Source organism: Lupinus angustifolius, chromosome LG07 (assembly GCF_001865875.1).
Source record: "Lupinus angustifolius cultivar Tanjil chromosome LG07, LupAngTanjil_v1.0, whole genome shotgun sequence".
Lineage (NCBI taxonomy): Eukaryota > Viridiplantae > Streptophyta > Magnoliopsida > Fabales > Fabaceae > Lupinus > Lupinus angustifolius.
In genome coordinates this window covers 5669927-5691617 of record NC_032015.1, presented here as the reverse complement: position 1 = coordinate 5691617, position 21691 = coordinate 5669927, and the positions used below count along the sequence as shown (strand labels likewise).

The window sequence follows — 21691 nt, the reverse complement described above, 5'->3', positions numbered from 1 at the left end:
TAATTATAAAATATCAATTATCATTAGTCAAAAACTTAATATTTATGTATTTTCCATATAAAAAAAAATTTATATGGTCAATACATAATATACTATTTGATTCATTTTAAAAATGAATATTTATGATAGATGATGTTCCAAGAGAAAATATATGTTATCCAAATCTTTAAAGAGTTAAGATTTTCTCCATTAATAGAGAGTCAAATGATCAAAAAATAAAGGAGAATCAAATTTTTAATAACACATATATCCCTTTAATTATATTGAAATTACATTTTTATCATTAAAAATAAATGGAGAAATATATAATTGTCTCTCCATTGATAGAGATAATCCTTATTGATGTTCAAAACTAGAGAAAGAAATCACTTACTCAAAGAAAAAATTTAAAAAGTTATCCTACATTTTAACTATCAACTTAAATTAATCTAATAGTCTATATCTACTTATTAATTCTATTGAATTATGTTTTTTAAACTAGTTGATCCGCCCCAATTTACAAGAAGAAAGGTTTCATGATTTGACATAAGCAACCCCACAAATATAAGAAGTTAGTTGATTTGATTCACTTGGATGAGGGTCCCACAGATAGTATTATAAAATGGACAACACAGAAACAGAAACTATAGGAAGGGGTCTTTAAGGTCTTCCCTTGGGTCCCACTGGATCAGGACCATCTGTTCCTTTATGACGAGCATGCCCTCCACAACACGTGAATCTGATTCCACCCCATGGCCCTACACTTTAATCTTTTCAACACTATTATTTTTTGCTACATCTTTATTATCACAAACTAAGCTATTTTTATCACCATATTTTAATTTTAATTAATTACGGCAATCAACCTATTGAATATTCAGACATAAATGTCAAACTCATTTTGATTAGAGCTTTATTTAGAGTGTCTAATCTAATGCGTGAAAAACTAAGTTTATAAAATACAAGAGAAGATTGTGTCTAGCGATTACATTTTGAGATAAACTCATATATATATATATATATGTGAGAGAAACTCAAATTCCTGATATTCAAATCCCATAAAAAAAAGTTAGTACTATTAAGAGTTTCATATTCTTTTAATAAGAAATTAATCACTTTTGAAATGTGTGATTATCCTATTAAAAAGTGTTATATTTGATAACTTCATTACAACAAACTTTTTAAATTTCTGTCATTAGTTGTTATTATTTTAATTTTTTGAAAGGTTAAATGTTTATTTTATGTGCATTAAAAAACGTCCATAATATTTGAGAAACTCAAACCCTTCTTAAATCTACACACGATAACTTCATTACAGATAGCTTCTAAAATGTTACAAATAATTATTAAATGACAAAAAATTAATAAGAAGAGATTAATAACCTCTTCAAGACATAGCCAATAACAAGAGATTAATAACCTCTTCAAGACAAACGAAATTTTTGAACTAATTTAATCGCCAATGATTCATTTTCTTCTCATACATATGTTTTCATGTGTAAAATTATTAAAAAAATAATACATATCCATGAAATGGAGGTGAGCTTGTACCACCTCAGTAATTATTATTTTATTATTATATTAAATAATAATAATATTATAATAAAATTAAAACGGTTGTTCCCTTTTGGTATGCTATTTAAAGGGCATTTTCATTTAACAAAAAGTTCCCTTTTGGTATGCTATTTAGAAATAATATAATATATTTTTCTTATAAAATCTTGATTAATAATGTGGGCATTTTATTGTCATGTTCAATATATTATCAATTATTTATTTATATTAATCAAAATTAAAACTTAATAATAATTAAATATAAATAATGAGTCAATATAATAAAATTACGGATGTACATCTTTTTCTTATTCTAACTGGAGCCTTTTATTCGGTGGAGTAATTTGTGTGGAGAGTTGGTATTATTGTGAGGAAGAACCACATTCTCTTTTCTCTTTGAATTTCTCAATTCTCAGTTCCACCTATCTCAATAGAGATCGCACTTGCTCCATGAAATTGACCATCCTTTTTTGTTTTTGCTTTCAAGATAGTATCTAGAATTTTGATCACATCTTCACCTTTCTTTAAATGAAAAATAATTCCACTATATTCTCTGTTCACATCAAATTTCCGTTTGGAATTAGAATGCCTTAGCCTTGCAAAAAGAAAATTAAATAATTCTTCCATCTATGTGGCAAGAAACTAACATGCATCTTGTCATACAATCAAATACTTAAATAGAGAACCCTTCCTAATAATCTTTACATACAAGTAAATCTAGATATTGAATCCAAGACTCATGTCAAATTCATATATAATAAGACATTCACCATTTAATATATAATTTAAAATTATAAATGTACACATATGTAAATTGTTAATGCTAAATGTATATAAAATATATTATCACATTATATATTTTTATTGATAATCTTAACTTGCGTTTTATGCTTATCTTCCTCTTTTTAGGTCATATGCTTGTCCTCTAATTTTGCTTAGAACGGAAGCATTAAATTATGAAAGGTAGAATGCTTTTAGATTCCGGTGCATTCATTTTGGGAGCTAGACTCCTTTTTAGGATGATAATTATGTAGAAATACATAAATAAATAAAAAGCAAAAAATAACGACATTTGTATTATTTAATATATATTAAGATTGCATTTTTATCCTAAAAATATATTAAAACAATATAATTATCCTCTCTAATAATGAAGAAAAGTTTGACTATCATTTTGGAGCTGTATGGTTGAGTGACTAATGTAATGAATGATTATTTTAATTTTTTATTTGTTTCCCTTTCTTTTGTTAAAGGTTGTGATGATTTTGTTTTACTTTGGCTCTAGCACAATTTTTAAATCAAAGATGATTTGAACATATATAAACAAGATAAAACAACACCTCTACTTATGTATTGTAATGATGATAAATTGATACAATTATTATTTGAATGAACATTAGGTATAACTTGCAAGTTTGAAGGACGTTTGAATCAATACTGAATAAACATAATCCCTTATTCAGTGTATCCACATTGATGAAGGGACCCTTTGCACACCTTCATCAAATTGAAAAGATGGTGATGGGTTAACATCTAATTAATTTAATTAACCAACTATCAATAAAGACATTATCTTGCTGATTAAAGAGGAACACCTTTGTTTTAAAAAATGGGATATTTTAAGATAATTGGGATTATGAAAGATTGATTTGAAGTACTTGAGTTTGTCAGATGGCACATCTTATGAAGGTGTTTTTGGTTGAGTGACTTTATTGCAATATTTGAATCCCCAAAGTCTTTTTAAGCTTTGAAATGACTTCACACAAATCATCAACACCAACCAAACACACATATCAATATTGAATATGAATAATATATTGCCAAAGACAAAGGCAGGCCAACCCTAACCCAAAGTGCTATATGTCTTCCTTTTAAGAAAGAGACTTGTGAATAGAATCACACATCCACTTCACATGGGGTCACAAAACTTTCACCTCCATCTTCTCACCCCCTAATGTCCTAATCATATAATTATATATCTATTTATAAAATATTAGTGTAATATAGTACTATAATGATTTATACATGGTCATTATATCATTCATTATTAATTTGGTTATTTTTTAAGAGTTAATGATAATTAAATATAAATGATACAATGACAATTAATATAAATATTTTTTCTCATAAAATATGGGAATCATTTCTTAAAGTGCTTCTAATATTATTCTTTAAAAAAAAGTACAATATAAGAATCCAATATAACTTATATTTTTTATTAAAAACATGACAAGGTTATTAAAGTTATTCCTATGTTATATAAGAAAATCAATAGTTAAACTATCTATCCATTATTACATAGACGACATAGTTGATTATAACATTTTAAATATCTAGGGTTCCAATCCAATGTCACCTACACATTACACAGCTGGCCACCAATTAAGAGAATGACATTTAACCTAATTTCAATATTTTCTATGTCGTGGATAGGAACCTAAGCCTTTTAAGTATCAAGACCCATGCTTGAAGGTTGCTTTCTTTATCTTTATGTTTCAAGAATGTATAAATTGTGTTAGGCTTGGTGAAAAAGGGTTAGAAATGTATCACATAAGTTGTCCATATCGTTGATATATATATATTCCAAATTTTTAGTTGAAGGGTTGGAGTGGGTCTCCTTCAAGTATTGGGATAGTACAAATTAAAGCATAGAATATTGATTATCTAATTAAAGAAGCATGAGGCCCCATGATGGGACCCTAACTTTCTCACCTTATGAAAGGGAAAACTTCATGTAGTAGTAGAAGTCTTCTTAGAATTTGATTTATGCCGTCCAAAAAAATTGATTTTGTTGCTTACTTTTGCTCTATTACTCATACATGACTTCTTCTTTAGAAAGAATACCCCACTAGTACTATTCTCCCATTTTACATGCTTGTTGAAGAGAGAAATAATTGATATGACCTAAATTGGCATTTCTAATTCTTTATTCACAATAGATGTGAATCACAAAGTCTAAAGGTACCACAGTGAAAGGTATTCGCACAAATCCAAAGAGTATAATTCTTGGTTTTTAATCCTAATGACACATTGCTATAATTGAGGTCGACCTAACCTTGATCACATTTCTAAATCAATGTGGGTGGTCATACTCAATAGGCATTATCTTAAGGTTCATTCTCTTTCTTGCTAATGTTCATTAAAAAAATATTTTTTCTAGCTAAACTAATGTAAGGTAAAATTTCTTAAGCAAACATTATATAATTATAAGCATTATGATTAATGATTAAAGCAAGTTATGTCAACCATATTATATAAGATAACTTTACATATGTTATCTTTGAGTATTAGTATTATATAAGTCAGAGTTATATAAACAAATTTCATGAGAGGTGCTTTTTTGTCATCCTTTTATAAAAATGTCATGAAAAGCAAGTTAAGATTGATAATATCATTTTTAATATAATTAATTTTTTTCTCTGCCAATTGCTTTTGAATGATGCAAACCTATTGGCAAGAGCAATGTTAACGTCTCTATATATCTTTTACTTTTTCATATTCTCTTATTCTTTTTTTACTACTAAAATATAAGGATAGTAATGGGGTGATTTGTTTGATTTTTTAGGAAAAGGCATGATGGTGGGTCAGGATAAGAATCCACAATCTCCCAAAAGAAAGAGGGCATAAACCATTCATCTAGAAATCATATCCCACACAAAGAAATTTTCTGTATAGGGAATTTCAATGACTCTCCACTTTACAAGGACAGATTTGGTTTGATGGGTGGAGTAAGGCTAAAGATAGGGACTTTATTATTACAAATTTGAATGCAAAAACACCCCACTATGGATGAAACATGGAAAAGAGATATTACTAAAGAAAACAAAAGAGTATAAAGGAGGAACATTTGCAACTGTTCTTTTTTTCACTACCTTTAGACAGATTGGCATGTCCAAGTGTAAACATCAAACATAGATCTGATATAGATGATATCCTGCACCAATGAAAATAAGTCATATTAATTAAAAAAATTAAATATTCATTATTATTTATATTTTTGCTTCATTATCATTAACGCAAGAGACGAGACAAGATCTAGAATATCCTAAGCATCAGCTTCACACTAACATAGTGTCCATGTGCTAATGGCTCATAGTCTTATTCATCCCATTAAAGTGTTATTGGGGGATTCTCATAGTCTTATTCATTCCATTAAAGTGTTATTGGGGGATTGTGGTTGCAATCCAACTCCTCCATCTTGGGTATGATGATTATATATGCTTTAGCCATTATCATAACACTTCCTTTCTTATTAGTGGGGACTTTGTCTAAAAGTGTTTTAACAGTCCCTTCTTGTCTACATTAGACACTATACAAAAAGCTAACCTCTAAAACAAGGGTTGCTCTTTGGTCGAGGTAAGTGGACACTCATCATATCTAGTGTCATATAAATAGATATGATTTTCTACATGAATAGATAATGTGTAAAGTAAATGGGTGGCATAAGACCTTTAAAGTTGTATCATGGGATTGGACTAGCCATGGCATAAAATATTTGATCTTATTCTAATGGATATTGATACTTGCACTCAAGAGCAAGGTTCACATAGATGTGTACTATCTAACAAACGGAAAGAGAAAAATTCACTTTTTTTGCCTATTCCCCCTTTTGAAAGTCACATTCTATCTGTGAGTAATGCACTAGAGAATTGAGATTGACATGAGAATCATTCAGCTATATCACTTCAAGACAGAAATGTATGGGGGGCAAGTATTCGGTATATTATCATTAATATAGGAGTGCATCATATTGTGTGGTCCACATTTCTTGATATGAATAAGAAACATTAGGCCCACATTGATAATTGACCATAAATTTATGTTGTTGGAGTTGAAACTTCATTTTGATGACAATTACTCTATGGCCTTCTCTTTGTAGTTCCCCCCTAATCACTGAAGTTTATGTTTTTAACTTTTTTATAGGTCATAGAATAAAAGGAAGAAGTTAAAAAGGCACAAGTCATGAATTTTTATTATATTATTCTAGTCTAGAACATGTGCACCATAAGTTTCACTTTTTCCTCCCAATGTTTTCAAAAGGGGTTATAATATTTCCACACCTCATTTTTCTAATCAATTTTCATTCTATTGTTGGCTTATTCAATCAATTCATAATTAAATAATGTAGTGGAGGATCAATGGAAAAGATCAAAAGATTTCAACATATGCAATATCATGGTCATTCATTCAATTTGGACTCAAATCACATCCATATTATTCTTGGTGCTTGTGGACTAAAATGGTAACAACATGTTCCATGTTCCAATTATATCTTAACTTTATAGAAGTAGACCCTTGATTTTAATCTTGGTAATATTTGCTTTATATTTTGGCCTACCCTAGTGGGATACCCAACAATAAGGGCTAGATAGCATGTCACAATTATGGACCCATATTGGAATTGCCTTTTAGCTCAATCTGTGTTTTCAATTTCCACCATTTTTATGGACCCATAAACCAAAGTCTAGTCTATAGCAACCACCCACATGTCACTTGATACTTTTAATGTTATTGCAGCAACCAAAAAAGCTAGCTTATGTAATTCCATATTAAAGTCTAAATCTGACAGAATAAGTAGGACCATATTGAAAAAAAGGGGGCAGGTATGATTTAATGTGTTGGACCAGAATGACTTGATTTTGCAATAAAATTTTACCCTTTTGATCAAGCAATGTCCCTATTAGGCTTGTATTGGAATAATAGATTGAGATTTGTATAGCTTAGATGTGTGCCCACATTACCTGTCATCACAGAATGAGTAATATGAGGTTAACACTCTCCATGTGCATTTCTTTCATTTATGTTATGTGGGTGATATCCCAGCAATTCATAATTGCACGTACAAGTTCAATTGAATGAAAATGCAGATCTTTGTTGTCCTCTTCTATGAATGATTTATTGTCACATATTGACAAGAGTATTAAAGAGGGTTAGAATTAGAAGGTACATTATACCATTCTTAATATGTCTAAGGTGAAAATTGAATGGATTTTTTATTATTATTTGAGAAATTGAAAATTGTATGCAAATCTCCCCAACTAACTTTAATTCAATAAGAACACAAATCTTAAATGAGTGCTAAAAGTGATGTTGTATTATTATATCTTAAAGTTATCACATTTTACATATGTAAAAATATTAAAAATAGTCGGTGTTCAATTAGTGATGCAAATGATGAACCATAGTGATGCCTGACATTGACACCATTGTGTGATAGAAATGTGAACTAAAAACGAAAACATTATGCATGTGAAACAGAAAAGTAGGGGCCAAAACCTTACAAAATACAGAGTGTACACATCAATGTAAACATATATGAGATAACATCCAAATGAGTGTCCTTTAGTTACATGTGTCCTAGTAATTTAATTGATTTAACTTGAAAGTGGCATTTCTTAATATGAATTTTAATACTTTGATTTCATTTTTCATTCTGATTGCCATAATTTCTATCTTGATATTGTTATGCATATGTGTATAATTTTATTCTCACAGTTTAATGTTGCAAATAACTTGCCCAAATAAGACACTTAGTGGTAGTAAAATCCTTATGAAACAGTCTTATCATGCATTTAGGATTTGAGCATTTGAAAAGAGAATGTAATAAATAAATAGTAATATCACTAAAAGTAATTTGTTTTGAAGACTTTGATATTATGAAAATAAATATATTATTAATTAGCAGGTCAAAGAGTGAAATTGAAGCTTGTTTCTGTCTTTTGCAATGGCAATTAAGTACTCTGCATGTCTAATATATAACCTTTCATCATAAGGTAGTGCTTACTACTCTTAACTGTTTATGTTTGTATCTATTTTTCACCATCTAAATATGCAGTTTTCACTTACTACAACTCGGTGTCTTGTAAAATGATCTTAAGATACAAATCATAGTTCTCCAGTGGATTTATTATTTGCTTTCGTCTAGCTTGTTGTTGGTAATAGACATGTGATCAATTGATGAGGGTCCACTTTGGAAAGGTATGCTTCATCATGATATTTATATAAGTTTAATATATGAATTTGGAAATGTGGTGGTAAAAAAATATCGATATTTTGAAACAATTTTTTGTTCAAAGTTTCAAAATTAGAGAGATACATGATTGGAACAATACATGTTATTACATGATTAGGATGAATTAGTATCACGTGTCTTAAAATGATTATATTTCTATGTTATTAGCCAATCAACTTTCTCCAAATAATATAAAATTGTTATTTTATGTTTTTAGAATTTTCCTTTTTTAATGAAGTGACACTCTTTCATTGGACTGTAACAAGAAATTAGGACAATAAATCGAATACAATATATATAAAATTATTGTCAGAACACAAATCTGAGAGGTAAATTAAACAAACACAACACTATACCATTAGATTCAATTATTGCAATGACTGGGTTACAAATTCATGGTTATGGATTTGGTTTCCAAAATCTTTTGGTATCCTATCCCACTAAATTGAAAGGTCAATTCATCTCTGAAATTGGGTGTATGGACTATAACACATGAAGTAAGAGGAACTCAAGTAAACGAGGAATACTCAATTATAATGGTGCATGATCTAACGATATATACTAAGTTGAAAAAAATAAAAAGAAAAGAAGGGATATTGAAACTCCTTTATTCTATGATATGAAGAAAAAAGTATCATATTAAAATCCAAAGTTGAAGAATTTGAATGACCACAAATCCACCAAACGAGAGAACATGGAATAATCCCATGTTTATTGCAATAACCAGATTCGTCAAATTGTAGTAGCATATCACTCAATGTTCTACAAAATAATATTCAAAGTGGAACCTTAAATAATCATATTTTTATATAATATTTTCTGTTTCAATATTCTTAAAAGCAGTTGCCTAGGATGCCTAAAATTATCAATGACAAATGTTACATAAAAAAGTGAAATTTTCAGTGGAAAGATGCATGAATGTAATGTAAGCATGCAAATGAGAGATGCTTGGTTCAGGAACATGAATAAAAAGTGGACAAAAGAGGACAACATGGATCACATCAAGGTTGAGTACACCGACAAAATACTAGACAGTAAGAGTAAATGATGCAATAAGCAATAGAAAGTGGCCTAACTATTTTAAAGTTTAAACCCCTAAGTTAGCACCACCAAATTGAAATTGGTGACTTTTAATTTTATGTAGAAAGTAAGAATGTTCTGTAGAGCATAGTTCAAATATCACCATCTCAAGTGAATCTTCAATAATGCCCTACAGCATGCAAATGCAAGAGAACCAACAAAGCAAAGGCAACATCAACCATGGTACATTTACACTGTCCATCCATAGGATATATATCACTAAAACTGTTTCTGACATGTTCACATCACAGTAAAAAGTAAAGTGATTTTTACATCATTTCAAGATTCTTAACATTGAGAACATACGTCTCAAAACACTAGCCCCAAAAGAAGACCATTGCATATGTAAGCAGATGTGTAACTAGATAATGTTATGTTACTACACGATCAAATAGTTTCACAATGTGTACAAGCAATAGCTATCTATAATCTAGTTGTGGGTAATGTAAACTAAATTCATGTTGAAACTTTGCAGTAAAAGGAAAAAAAATAAAGAGGGTAAGAAGCAGAGGGAGGGTTGTGCATGTGTGCATAAGGGGACAGTAGAACACTACTAGTAAAATTTACAGAGCTAAATGAAGGAGGAAATAAAATCATGTACAACCATCATCAGTGATTCTCCTAGAATAATGTTTTTCTGTTATCATTTTAGTTAAAAGTGAGGGAACACATTCGTTATAATTTGCTGAATTTGATAACATTCTCCACGTTTTTTTCTCCCCTGGTTGCAACTCATAAAAAGCAAAATAGAAGTGCAGCACCACTCCTCTCATTCAGAACCCAAAGAAAGGGATAGAGGAGATGGGAATAGGCCCAAAATGTTTTATGAACAACAGCATTAGGAGACCTAGGAATTTCTTATGAGTCCAATTGGTAATGCATGACAGAGATCTTAAGTCTATCATTATGTATCCAATCTCCCAATTAGGTTCAGCATATCAGTCTTTAATAGTGTGAATTACTAACTCTGCAACACCCCCAATGAAAAAGGTTTTAGTTTATAAGTGGAACAAGCCTTAAGGGAACAACTGCAGTATGAAGGAAATATTTTCCTGTCCATTGAGCATCACCATATTTTGAGTCATCAGCAAATATAAGAACAGTAGAAATTCCTTTTCAAGAAAAGCAGCATTTATTCTGAGTTAAAAGTTAAATCCGGCCTGGTTTCACGTTGTGAAACTAAAACTAATGTTGCAGATATATTGATGCTTACAAGAATTGCATCATTAAGCAGCTTTGTTAGCTTGCCATTCCAAGATAGTATACCTTGATGTAGGGTATCAAATGTTTGGGTTGTGACATCTTTCAGCATTCTATTTTGACAAAGATTCATTTGGTAATTGCGCCAACATGGGTTTTTTATAAGCAAGGAATAAAATTATCATATTTTTCAAGAGCATCACGAATGTTGACACTGTTTTCTTCAAGAAAAATCCTGATCAGTGAGCAATGCACTAGACCTATCTGGTAAAGAAACCATGAGCTGTGGTTCAATTAAGAATCTAAGATCCGTATGGGCCGACAGTAGCTACATTGCAGGGGTTCAAATCCACTTGAAATAACTTGTGGCCAAGGCCTAGCAGATAGAGAAACCATAACTTGCTTTACCAATAAAAAGAACTATCAGATAGAGAAACCATAATCCCTTAGCTTTATAATAAACATATAGCTCCATGGTATGAATTCAATTAATTTCACCTTATACTCATTAAATGGATAGACCTCAGTACCTCACAAACTCTGCAGTGATTGACTAAAGCGATCATATGTGTATACCGGTTTATCTCCACTGCAATCATGTTTTATGTGGCTACTTAGTTTCAGTATTCCAACAGAGAATTAAATCCCAGGTATAGTTTCTCACCACTGTCAGCTGGACCAGATCCTCGGATAAACTTCAGGCAGGACATACTGTGGTTTGCAAATGCCACAATATGATTCTTGCGCACTATTGACCTTCTAGGTACATAACCACATTGCAAAGTAGTATACAACAATAATCATTATTTTTAAATATACATTCAATGAATTGTAACTTCGGAGCGCAACCCTTCTTCACAAATTTGTTTTATCATGGTCTAATGGTAGCATCTTCGATTTCCAATATGAAATACCACATATATGTAATCTGTACAAGTATGTGATAGAAGCTGAAGGTAATTCCCTAATTCCATTAGAAGTGATATTTATCTAGAATCTGTCAGACAGAAAACAAGAGAATATTTACGTTCAATCCTGGCCTGTCCATCCAATAACATGTCCTGTCTGGTGGTGAATCAAATCCAAGATCATATGGACTTACTGATTGCTAAAGAACTCATACCAGAATATTGAAGGCACAATGATACTCTAAAATCTAAAACATCCCCTCCCCTTTTGATAGACCTCTCAGTGGCATTTTATATCATGATAAAAAGGGTATAAATAGGAGAAACGATTTGGTATGATAAACTTTTCTACATAACCTTGTTCTTGAAGCTTGCAAGGTGTGAACAAATAGAATCATCTAACTAGTGTAGTCAGGTTTTGTTCCTGACCACAGTTTTTCCAGTTATAGGCAACACTTGCAATAACAAAGTATCATGAGAACGTAATTCTATGGTTTTTCTTCAAGTAAGGAATAATATGCTAGAGCTAAAGCACTTTAGTCAGGTTAAATCAAACTCAACTTCTAAACAATGGTCTGTAAAGAATCCTTACTGTCATAGATATCAGTGTTTGCTCTACCACAGAGTGACACAAATTTATCATTAAATTGCATTAAAGGACACTTATCTATCAAGTTAGAACCTAGGTACCCATCTTTTAGGAAGACAGTACTCCTTATACCTTTATTTGTGAGGTAAAATATCCCATGATGTTTTATCAAGCAAAGCAACAACTTAGATGGCAAAAAACACTCCGCATGAAACGCATCCAGCTGCGCAGATGTCATCCTCTTCTCCATGGTCAAGCTGAGGAGCTCATGAAGAACCGCAATAGCTCGTTTCCGAGACTTTGGATCAGCAGCATCAAACCTTCTTGCATTCAAATAAGGAGAAGGAAACTCCAACTTCTGCCACCTCTCAAGCTGCTCAAGGTAACCAACATTTGGCCTAAAACCAGCAGGAAAATCCATTTTGAATGCATAAGGACCCAAATAGTTCCCATCTCTTGAAATCTTCACCTTCCTCCTAACCCCATCTGGCTTCATGTTTAAAACTCCTTCCTGTGCTAACCTAGCATGCATTTGTATTAGCTTATTTTGTATCCAACATAACTTAACCAAATTTTCAAGTGTTTAGATTAGCTTATTGTGTTAAAAGTAGCTTATAATTGAATTTTCGGAAATAGAAACTTTGGAAAAACTCTTCTTTCCTAAAAAATAATCAAAAGAATAAAAAAGTTATTCTATGCACACTAATTTAAGCATTTGATCACCCTGATTTCCATATAACTCACCCTGATCACCAGTTACTTACACACAGATCACTAATATTAAAAAGGTGTGCAAAAATTGGCAGGTGAACCTCTTTTTCTAAAACCAAATATTTACATAGGGTCTGTTTGCAAATTGAGTTTTGGATGGGAAGGAAGAGAAATGGAAAGCTTCAGAGCCATGGAATACACTTGTGAGATGGCTCTGAAGCCTTCCTTGTACTTTACTTTCCCTCCAAAACTCAGCTTCCAAACAGACGTTTAGGGATTGGATTGATGTAAGTGATGGAATATAATGAAATGGTACCAGGTTCCTTAATTTAGATTCCTTAATGCTATGTTTGGATGGATGATGTACAGCGGAATGGAATGGGATTCAACTGTTTGGATGTTTGTTTTAGCAAAGATTAAATTATAATATAATGGAAAGGAAACCTCCCTCAAAAACCCCAAAATCTTTCCACCCCAAATTGGGATGGAACCAATGGAATGAAAACATCCAAACAACGGGAAGGTGATTCCCATTCCATCATCATTTCAGTTAGTCGATTTGTTTCAGACAGGATTGCTGCACAATTTATCAACTTTCTTCCTCCCTTAAAAAACTGTGCCTATTAAAAATAAATCTAATCCCTCTATTTCCCCTCAAAATGTGAGATAAGATGAAACAAACTTATTATTCACTCCAATACTATTTCATCCACTCCACCATTGAATATCAAACATTCACTTCACAAAATATCCTTTGAAGAATTTTTTTTCCATATTCCAAATAAGCAATAATAAGGTGGATTAAAATATGTACCTAGTCTCTCTAGCAGTGACAGCCAGAGAAGAATCCCAATCCTGCAACTCAAGCCAATCCCTTCCCTTAAAATTCTTCACCGTGAAAAACTGTGAATACTTCGGAATAAAACCCTCCTTAAAATCACAAGGCAAACCCAATTCACTTCCAATAAGCTCAACAGTCTCAACCGGAACCCTACAATCAACACACAGCATCAATAACTTCCTCAACTTATTAACCAACAACGGCTCCATCATCATCCTAGCCCTCCCTTCCTCCGCCGCCACCTTCTCCGCCTTGGCGGTGAGGGACACGGAGGGAGGCACCCCTCCGACGCGGAAAATGGTAGGGTATCTTTCAATCAATGACATGAAGTCCCACTTCTGCACGAATCCGACGTGTTTCTCGAGATCGCGAAGGAGGATAGAGTGGTTGGTTTTGTGTTGGGATTGGAGGATGGAATTGAGGTGGAGAATGGAGGAGGGTTTTTTGCGGAGGTGCATTACTCTGTCAAGTTCGGGTACACGGTGGTAGATTTTCTTCTTTGGCCTTCGGCCTCCGCTTGATTTTTGACGAAACCATTGATGGCGGAGGTTAGGGTTTGGAGATGGAAAATGACGAAGCATGAATTGATAGAAGGAAAATAAGAATCGAAGGTTGATGGAGTAGAGTTGAATGAAGTGTCAATGGAGGGAAAAAGGGTCGGGTTGGGTATGACCCGAATTACTTTCCATTTGTCTAGGTGGTGTGGGTGGCAATCACTTGAATTGAAGTTAGGTAACTACCTAGTCGGGTGTGTAGTTATCGTTCCCGATAAGTATTGTTCAGTAATGAAATCTTTTATTTTTTAGTCATCTTAATAATCTATTGAAGAGTTTTATATGATTATATCAACGTATTGTTAGTAGTTGAGTCTAGTTTCTGTTTAATGTTTGATTTACTTTAGTTTAGCATATAAAAGGTGAAATTGATTATCAATATATATGATATTACTTTGTATATGTTTGGTATAAATTGTATTTTTTTTGTTATGATTATATTTATATGTAATTATAATATGTAAGATTATAAACCTATAAAACTAACCCATCAAAATAAAACAGTGAAAATTTGACCATTTTCTTGTTTTATTGGTTTTTTAATTAACTAAGCTTGTTACCTAAACAAGACTCATTTTGATAGTTTCTTCTGAATTAAATAATGTTGTTCTTATAATTAAATTTGTCAGGAATTATAATTTTTTTGCATTTAATATAGTATAAGTGTTTTTTATATTGTCAGCAAATCATTCATATGTTAATTATTATCGACTCCCAGACAAAAATAATATAAACTAAACTAATGATGATGACTCATCACTCAATTAATTAATTCTTTTTCTTTCCAACAAATTAATGCATTATGTTTCGGTAACAAATTATTTAGATACAAGTAAGAGTTTGAAAAATAATCCAATAAAAATGACCAAAATTATAATCTAAGAAATATCTTATAAAAGCAAGTAAATAATAGGATAATCCACCACTAAAATCATTAAGGGTTATAAATAGAGAGAGTTATATTACTCTCTCATGATCCCTAATTTACATGTTTTATATCTTCTTATAAAAATATATTTCATTATTCAAAACTACTACTCTTTAATGAAATCCTCACTTTTGATAATATATCAATGATCACAAAGTAATAGATCAAGTAATCCACCACCACATGCACCAAACTCCATCGCTAATGGATCAACAGCAACTAATTTTCCAAACCCCTCGATGGTGTGTTTCGATCTCTAGAGTTTTGTCTACACTCCTCTTCTGGTGGAGTTGTGTCTTCATCTTGTTTTGAAATTATTTTTTTGTTCTAAATACACATCATTTTTAAATATTGATTATAGATAAAATTTGTTTTAATACTTCCATTTTTAATTGCTATTCTCTCTCCACAATTCTCTATTTTGTCCTATAAATTGGATACACGCAAAACGCTAAGAATTTGTTATTCTACAAGAAAATATTCTTGTCGGAAGAATAGTCACAAAAGTGAACAAGGCATTAATATCATGGTTTTTCTAAGTTTAAATATCAATGGTTAAATCATTACAAGTTTCGAAAAGTCTAAGTAGGGCACAAATTTAAAGCAAAACCCTTTGCTTCCCTGATATAATAATCTATGTCATTATCAGTATCAACAACAACGAAAGAAAAGTACCACTCAACCACCTATTTAGTCAGTTTATTATTTATTTTTTGGGTACATCGTTAGATTTTTATCTCATTTCGCGCTAGTGTTTATAAAATGTCTGAAAAAAGCAATTTGAATTGAACACGCAGGAAATGGCATGCTTATACAAGTTATAGTGCAAATGAATTTACTGAAACGAATTCAAACGATACATATAAAGCAAATATGTAACCCAATTGAAATGTAGAAAATAGGCAAATACAATAAACTTATCAGACTACGAACACAATCATCCAAAAGTGATTAGCCAAAAATCAAATTTGCACTTCAGATTATGGGTTTTGTTAGTAAATTGCAGAAAGAGTTTTATCAAAAATCACATTCCTGATATCCCGACACAGTTTTAGAACACTAGATTGGAAAAGCATAAGATAGAAGCAACACACAATTATTATAATGGGTATCATTAATCAAAATTTCGCATAGTTAAACAGCGATGCAATTCAATGGCCGAAAAAATAGATGCAAGGTAAAACTGCTAAATGGACAGAATTACCACACAACCAAAGTCTGATGTTCAAAATCAAAGGGAGAGCGGAAAACTTAATAAAAAAGAAGCAAAATTAGAGCTTGTCTTCGAAGTCAGACAGTGGTGTCATCTGCTCCTTCAATCCCTTCCTCTTACGAATGTCAGTAACAAGCTGTGCAGCTTGTGATCCAGACTCCAATGGATCAGAAGACATCATGTCCCAGTGATCAAACACACATTGTGGGAAAGCTTGTCCAGATGTTGCAGCCCTCAAAGTACTTGAGAATCCAAAGGATTCGACAACAGGAAGGTATGCTTTAATGTTGTAAAGTGGAGTACCAGGCCTCTGGATTTCCTCAAACACATGCCCACGTTTCTGATTAAGAACACTGTATATGCCACCAAGAGCTTGCTCTGGTGCTTGGATTTCGACAAGGTAAACTGGCTCCAGAAGCCGGGGCTGGGCAGTTAACTGTGAAGCATAGAAGACTCTTCTGGCGGTTGGAATGATCTGACCACCACCTCTGTGGATAGCATCAGCATGGAGGACAACATCACAGACTTCAAAGCAGATAGCTCTCATGTTTTCTTCAGCCAATGCACCTTCTTTTGATGCCCACTGGAATCCAGCAACAACAGAATCCTTGATTTCATTCAGATACTGGACTCCCTTACACATATCCACCACCATGTTGGGTCCAAGTGTCTCAGGTCCAAAACACCAGATTTTCTTGGCAAGATCCTTATCCCAACCATACTCCTCAGACAAAATTTTGGAACGAACTTTGGGGTCATCCCTTGGTCCAATCCTTCCATCATCAATGGCCTCTGCTAGCCCTTCTTCCAAGGGTCTTGCTTCCATGTACAGACGGTTGTGCTTGTTGGGAGACTTGCTCATCACAGTTCGGCTAGATCTATCTAGGACAGTTTCACGGAAAGACACAACAGGATCAGATTTAATAATCTCAGCACCGCCCATGAAATCATCTTGCAAATCCTTCAAGCAGATCTCAAGATGAAGTTCTCCTGCAGATGAAACAATGATAATAGAAGTATATCAGATGAAGAGAAAATAGTAGAATATCATGGGAAAACAATTAAAGAAAGAAAGAGGCGGCACCGGCTCCAGCAACGATGTGTTCTCCCGACTCCTCAATAGAGCAAACAACCATAGGATCTGACTTGGCCAACCTTTTAAGACCTTCAACAAGCTTGGGAAGATCTGAAGCAACCTTACATTGAACAGCAACACGGACAACAGGTGACACAGAAAACTTCATAGCTCGAATAGGGTGGGCATCAACTTCCTTCTCATTTGTTAAAGTAGCATTCTTGGTAATAAATTGATCCAACCCAACCAAGGCAACTGTGTTACCACAAGGCACATCCTCAACAGTTTCTTGTCTCTTACCCATCCAAATAACAGTTCGTTGCACACTTTTCACATAGAGATCTTTCTTCTCCCCTGGGACATAATTTGGTCCCATGATCCTCACCTTCACACCAGTTGATACCTTACCGGAGAAGACACGGCCAAAAGCAAAGAACCTACCCTTATCAGATGCGGGAATCATCTTTGACACATAAAGCATCAGAGGCCCCTCAGGATCACAACTTCTGATAGCAGAAGCATATTGATCATCGAGGGGACCTTCATATAAATTCTCCACACGATACTTTTGGGCTATTGCAGGGGAAGGAAGATGAAATATCATCATTTCCAGAAGTGCAGTACTTGCTGGGAGCCAGGTCTGCATGACACGCTTCATCAATGCTTTGCCCATCAGTTCCTTCTCTTCAGATTTCAGGCTCACTCCAAGCTTCTGCAACATTGGCCACAACTTATCCTTCTGATCGTTCATACAGGTGTTTATTACCTGTTTGATAGGTTCATAACAGAACTGTACAAACCCACGCTTGCATGAAGGAGAACCAGTGCTTTTGGTTGTCCATTTCCTTGTGGCTGGATCGAAAAAGTTCTCACCCCACAGCCTTTCCATCATCTTTGACTCATCGACACCAAATTTAGAGGCATACATCTGGGCGAAGTTAGTGAGCGTAAAAGCCCAGCCATGCAAACCAGCAGAAAAAGCAACTGTTCCTTTCTCGGGATAGACCATACAATCACCAAGCAGGGGATCTTCATAAGTAGCCATGATGACATTAGCATTCTCAATAACCCTTTGAAAAGCCTGATAAGCTTCCTCTCCATCCACCTGGAGCTCAAGAAAGCACCTGTCCATCTTGTTAACAGTCAAAACAGGCCTAATCCTTTCTCCGAGGGCCTGTCGCAACACTGTCTCTGTTTGAACGCAGACACCCTCAATACAGTCAACCACCACAAGTGCTCCATCAGTGATACGAAGAGCAGCAGTAACCTCTGATGAGAAGTCAACGTGCCCAGGAGAATCAATGAGATTTATCAGGTACTCATTCCCTTGGCGTTCTCCCTTGAAGTTCTTGAGTGATTCATCAGTCATTTCATAGTAAAGGGATATGCCAGTGGACTTAATTGTGATACCACGCTCAGCTTCATCCGCACGAGTATCTGTCATTCGTACATCACCTGCCACCTCTTGGGCAATAATACCAGCAGCAGCGACCAGAGAATCAGTTAGAGTAGATTTCCCTGCATTTGGAAAGCAAAATGATCAAGAATTATTATTTGGATAAGCAAAGCAAAATATTTATAACAAACAACTATCATTGATGTGCTGCACTGGTAAACAGAAAATCTATGGTGATGATGTCACTGATTGGTTATAATCCTAAACAACATCTGGGGAACTGATAAATAAATCAAAAAATTAAAAATACAAAGGAAAAATTATTTTACCATCAAATATCAAGGAGCACTTGCAATGAAAAACTAAAATAACAATAGTATGCTTTAAAATAGCACCACGACAAAATTATATCACAAAAGATATTTACACATAAAGATAATCTGGAAAATGTATCAGATTAACAATAAAAAGATATAAATTAAATGCATGTTAATTCATACCATGAGCACTTCTAAATGACACACTATAATAACAATAGTTTGCTTTAAAAGATCATCTCAACAAAACTAGATCACAATATATGTATAAGAACAGATCAAGATAATCTGGAAAATGTATCAGACTAATAACAAAAACATTTAAAACAAATGCAGGTCAATTCATACCATGAGCACTTCTAACTGTCACACAACAGTAACAGTTTGCTTTAAAAAAGCAGCACAACAACATTATATCATAAAATATACGTACCAGAATCAAAACATCTACAACAAATGCATGCTAATTCATACCAAGATCACTTCTAAATGCCACAACACAATAACAAAACTTCGGTTTAAAAAAGCACTGCAACAAAATTACATGAAATAAATATGTACAAGAACAAATAAAAGAAAATCTGGATAATGTATCGGTCACAATCATTACATAAAAGACAAATGCATGTTAATTCATACCATGGTCAACATGTGCAATCACAGACATGTTCCTAATGTTGAATTTATAGTCCATGATGCGACGAAGCTCTTCAGCTGTAAACTTCACCTGAAAAAATAAACACAGATTTCAAGTCTCAAGTTAGACAATGCATATTCCACTAAAAAATTCTCAGCTAGAAACATGTGAAGTGTTCCAAAACTTACCATCTTGTCTTCTCTTTACTTTCCACAAAAATAAGAGACTTGTAGCTGAAAAATCAAAAAAATGAATTTAGCTACACATAAAAATATCACAGATCTGAAAATACGGAGAAGTTGTCAAGACAATTTAAAAAAAAATACATATTATAAGGTTCCAATACAAGTATTGCGAATAAAATCATCAACATGAATCAAATTCATCTATCCAATTACACAAACTTTTCAAAAGTGCACCACGACGCAACTACAAGAAATTGTCATCGTTAAAAATCAATAAAATCAACACTAAAAATTCTTCACCAACGTTCAAATATCTCACTCAAATTTTTTGTACGTTGAAAGACTACGTACTTGAAAAAACATAAATATAGATGATTATAATAAATAAAAGAAAACATATGTAAAGTTTAAAATGAAAGAATGCATGTTAATAAAAAACATAAATATAGATGATTATAATAAATAAAAGAAAACCTATGTAAAGTTTAAAATGAAAGAATGCATGTTAATAAAAAAACGGAAGTTGTAATAAAGTATAGGGAATAAGATAAAGGAAGAAAACGAACAAACCTGAGAGAAAGACGGGAGAAAGACAAGAGTGTAAGAAGCGGCAGCGGCGAAAAAGGGTTTGACAAGTTGTGTGTCACTCTATTTATACACAAGCCGAGGAATCATTTTTTTCGGATATACGTCTAGGGATTTTCAACTCTCCTCAATTTGGGCCTGCTCCTGGGCCTACACTTCCTTTATTTAATCACAAAATAAACGTGCATCTCAATTTATTTATTGATTAATAGGTATATGTTAGAAATATCTATGTTGTGTTATTTTAGATGTAACATAACTCTAGATCATAAGGATGATCGAAAAGTTAATAGTTTAATTTATAAGAGTAACATTTGTTATAAATAACATATATATATTAAAATGGATTAATTTCTTATCAAAAAAGGGTGACGAAATATCATTGATAGTACCAAAAAATCTCTATATATATAGATATATTTTGAACAATGTTGGATCTTTGTGAAATTTGATATCAATTATATTTATTTTATCTATACTATTTAATAAAGAGAAAATATAAAATAATCACTCACCATAGTGTAATTCGTGATTCTCTATTTTGTCTTCATTGTCTTTTTATTTCTACAAAAAAAACATATAACATTATTTTCTTATAACATTTATCTAAAAAACAATATAAATTATCTTCCCCAATTCTATATTTTATTAATCTTCTTACATCTTTGATATCTAATAAGTTTATATATAACATTTATTATATTAATTTTTTTAAAGAATATAACACAAAAATAATACATATAAAAAATATAATAATGTGAGTCGACAGATATGATGGTAAAATAAAGTCGGTTAAAGTTTACATACTTTATTCTATTTGATCACCTTAAAGATAATTAAAAAAATATAAATTTTGAATAAAAGGTGTGCATAATAAGGAAATTATTAATCACAATTGACTTATAATTATCATCAATTACGTTATTT

General features: G+C 32.4%; 2 protein-coding genes across 4 annotated transcripts; both read right to left on the bottom strand.

Moving 5' to 3' along the window:
• Window positions 348-20806, bottom strand: LOC109351987 (elongation factor 2-like). Of its 3 annotated transcripts, XM_019593736.1 has the most exons (6): window positions 20750-20806; window positions 20183-20227; window positions 19997-20084; window positions 17654-19162; window positions 16625-17559; window positions 348-370 (listed from the first exon to the last, which is right to left on the bottom strand). In XM_019593736.1, the coding sequence occupies exons 2-5, from the start codon at window positions 20183-20185 to the stop codon at window positions 16628-16630; spliced, it is 2532 nt and encodes an 843-aa protein (XP_019449281.1). In that variant the 5' UTR covers window positions 20186-20227; window positions 20750-20806; the 3' UTR covers window positions 348-370; window positions 16625-16627. The 3 variants fall into 3 exon arrangements, with proteins under 3 accessions (XP_019449281.1, XP_019449279.1, XP_019449280.1); XM_019593734.1 differs by lacking the exon at window positions 348-370 and having other exon boundaries at window positions 16434-17559; XM_019593735.1 differs by lacking the exon at window positions 348-370 and having other exon boundaries at window positions 16434-17559; window positions 20183-20231; window positions 20765-20805.
• On the bottom strand, window positions 11309-14576 carry LOC109351989 (protein ROOT PRIMORDIUM DEFECTIVE 1). The gene is made up of 2 exons (XM_019593737.1): window positions 13848-14576; window positions 11309-12843 (listed from the first exon to the last, which is right to left on the bottom strand). The coding sequence occupies exons 1-2, from the start codon at window positions 14453-14455 to the stop codon at window positions 12297-12299; spliced, it is 1155 nt and encodes a 384-aa protein (XP_019449282.1). The 5' UTR covers window positions 14456-14576; the 3' UTR covers window positions 11309-12296.

Coding starts and splice junctions, on each gene's coding strand:
- LOC109351989 (XM_019593737.1), bottom strand. CDS start 14,455: ATGCTTCGTCATTTTCCATCTCCAAACCCTAACCTCCGCCATCAATGG. Junction 12,844..13,847: donor GTCACTGCTAGAGAGACTAG/GTACATATTTTA, acceptor AATGCATGCTAG/GTTAGCACAGGAAGGAGTTT.
- LOC109351987 (XM_019593736.1), bottom strand. Junction 19,163..19,996: donor GATTGCACATGTTGACCATG/GTATGAATTAAC, acceptor TTCCAAATGCAG/GGAAATCTACTCTAACTGAT. Junction 17,560..17,653: donor ACACATCGTTGCTGGAGCCG/GTGCCGCCTCTT, acceptor TTTCATCTGCAG/GAGAACTTCATCTTGAGATC.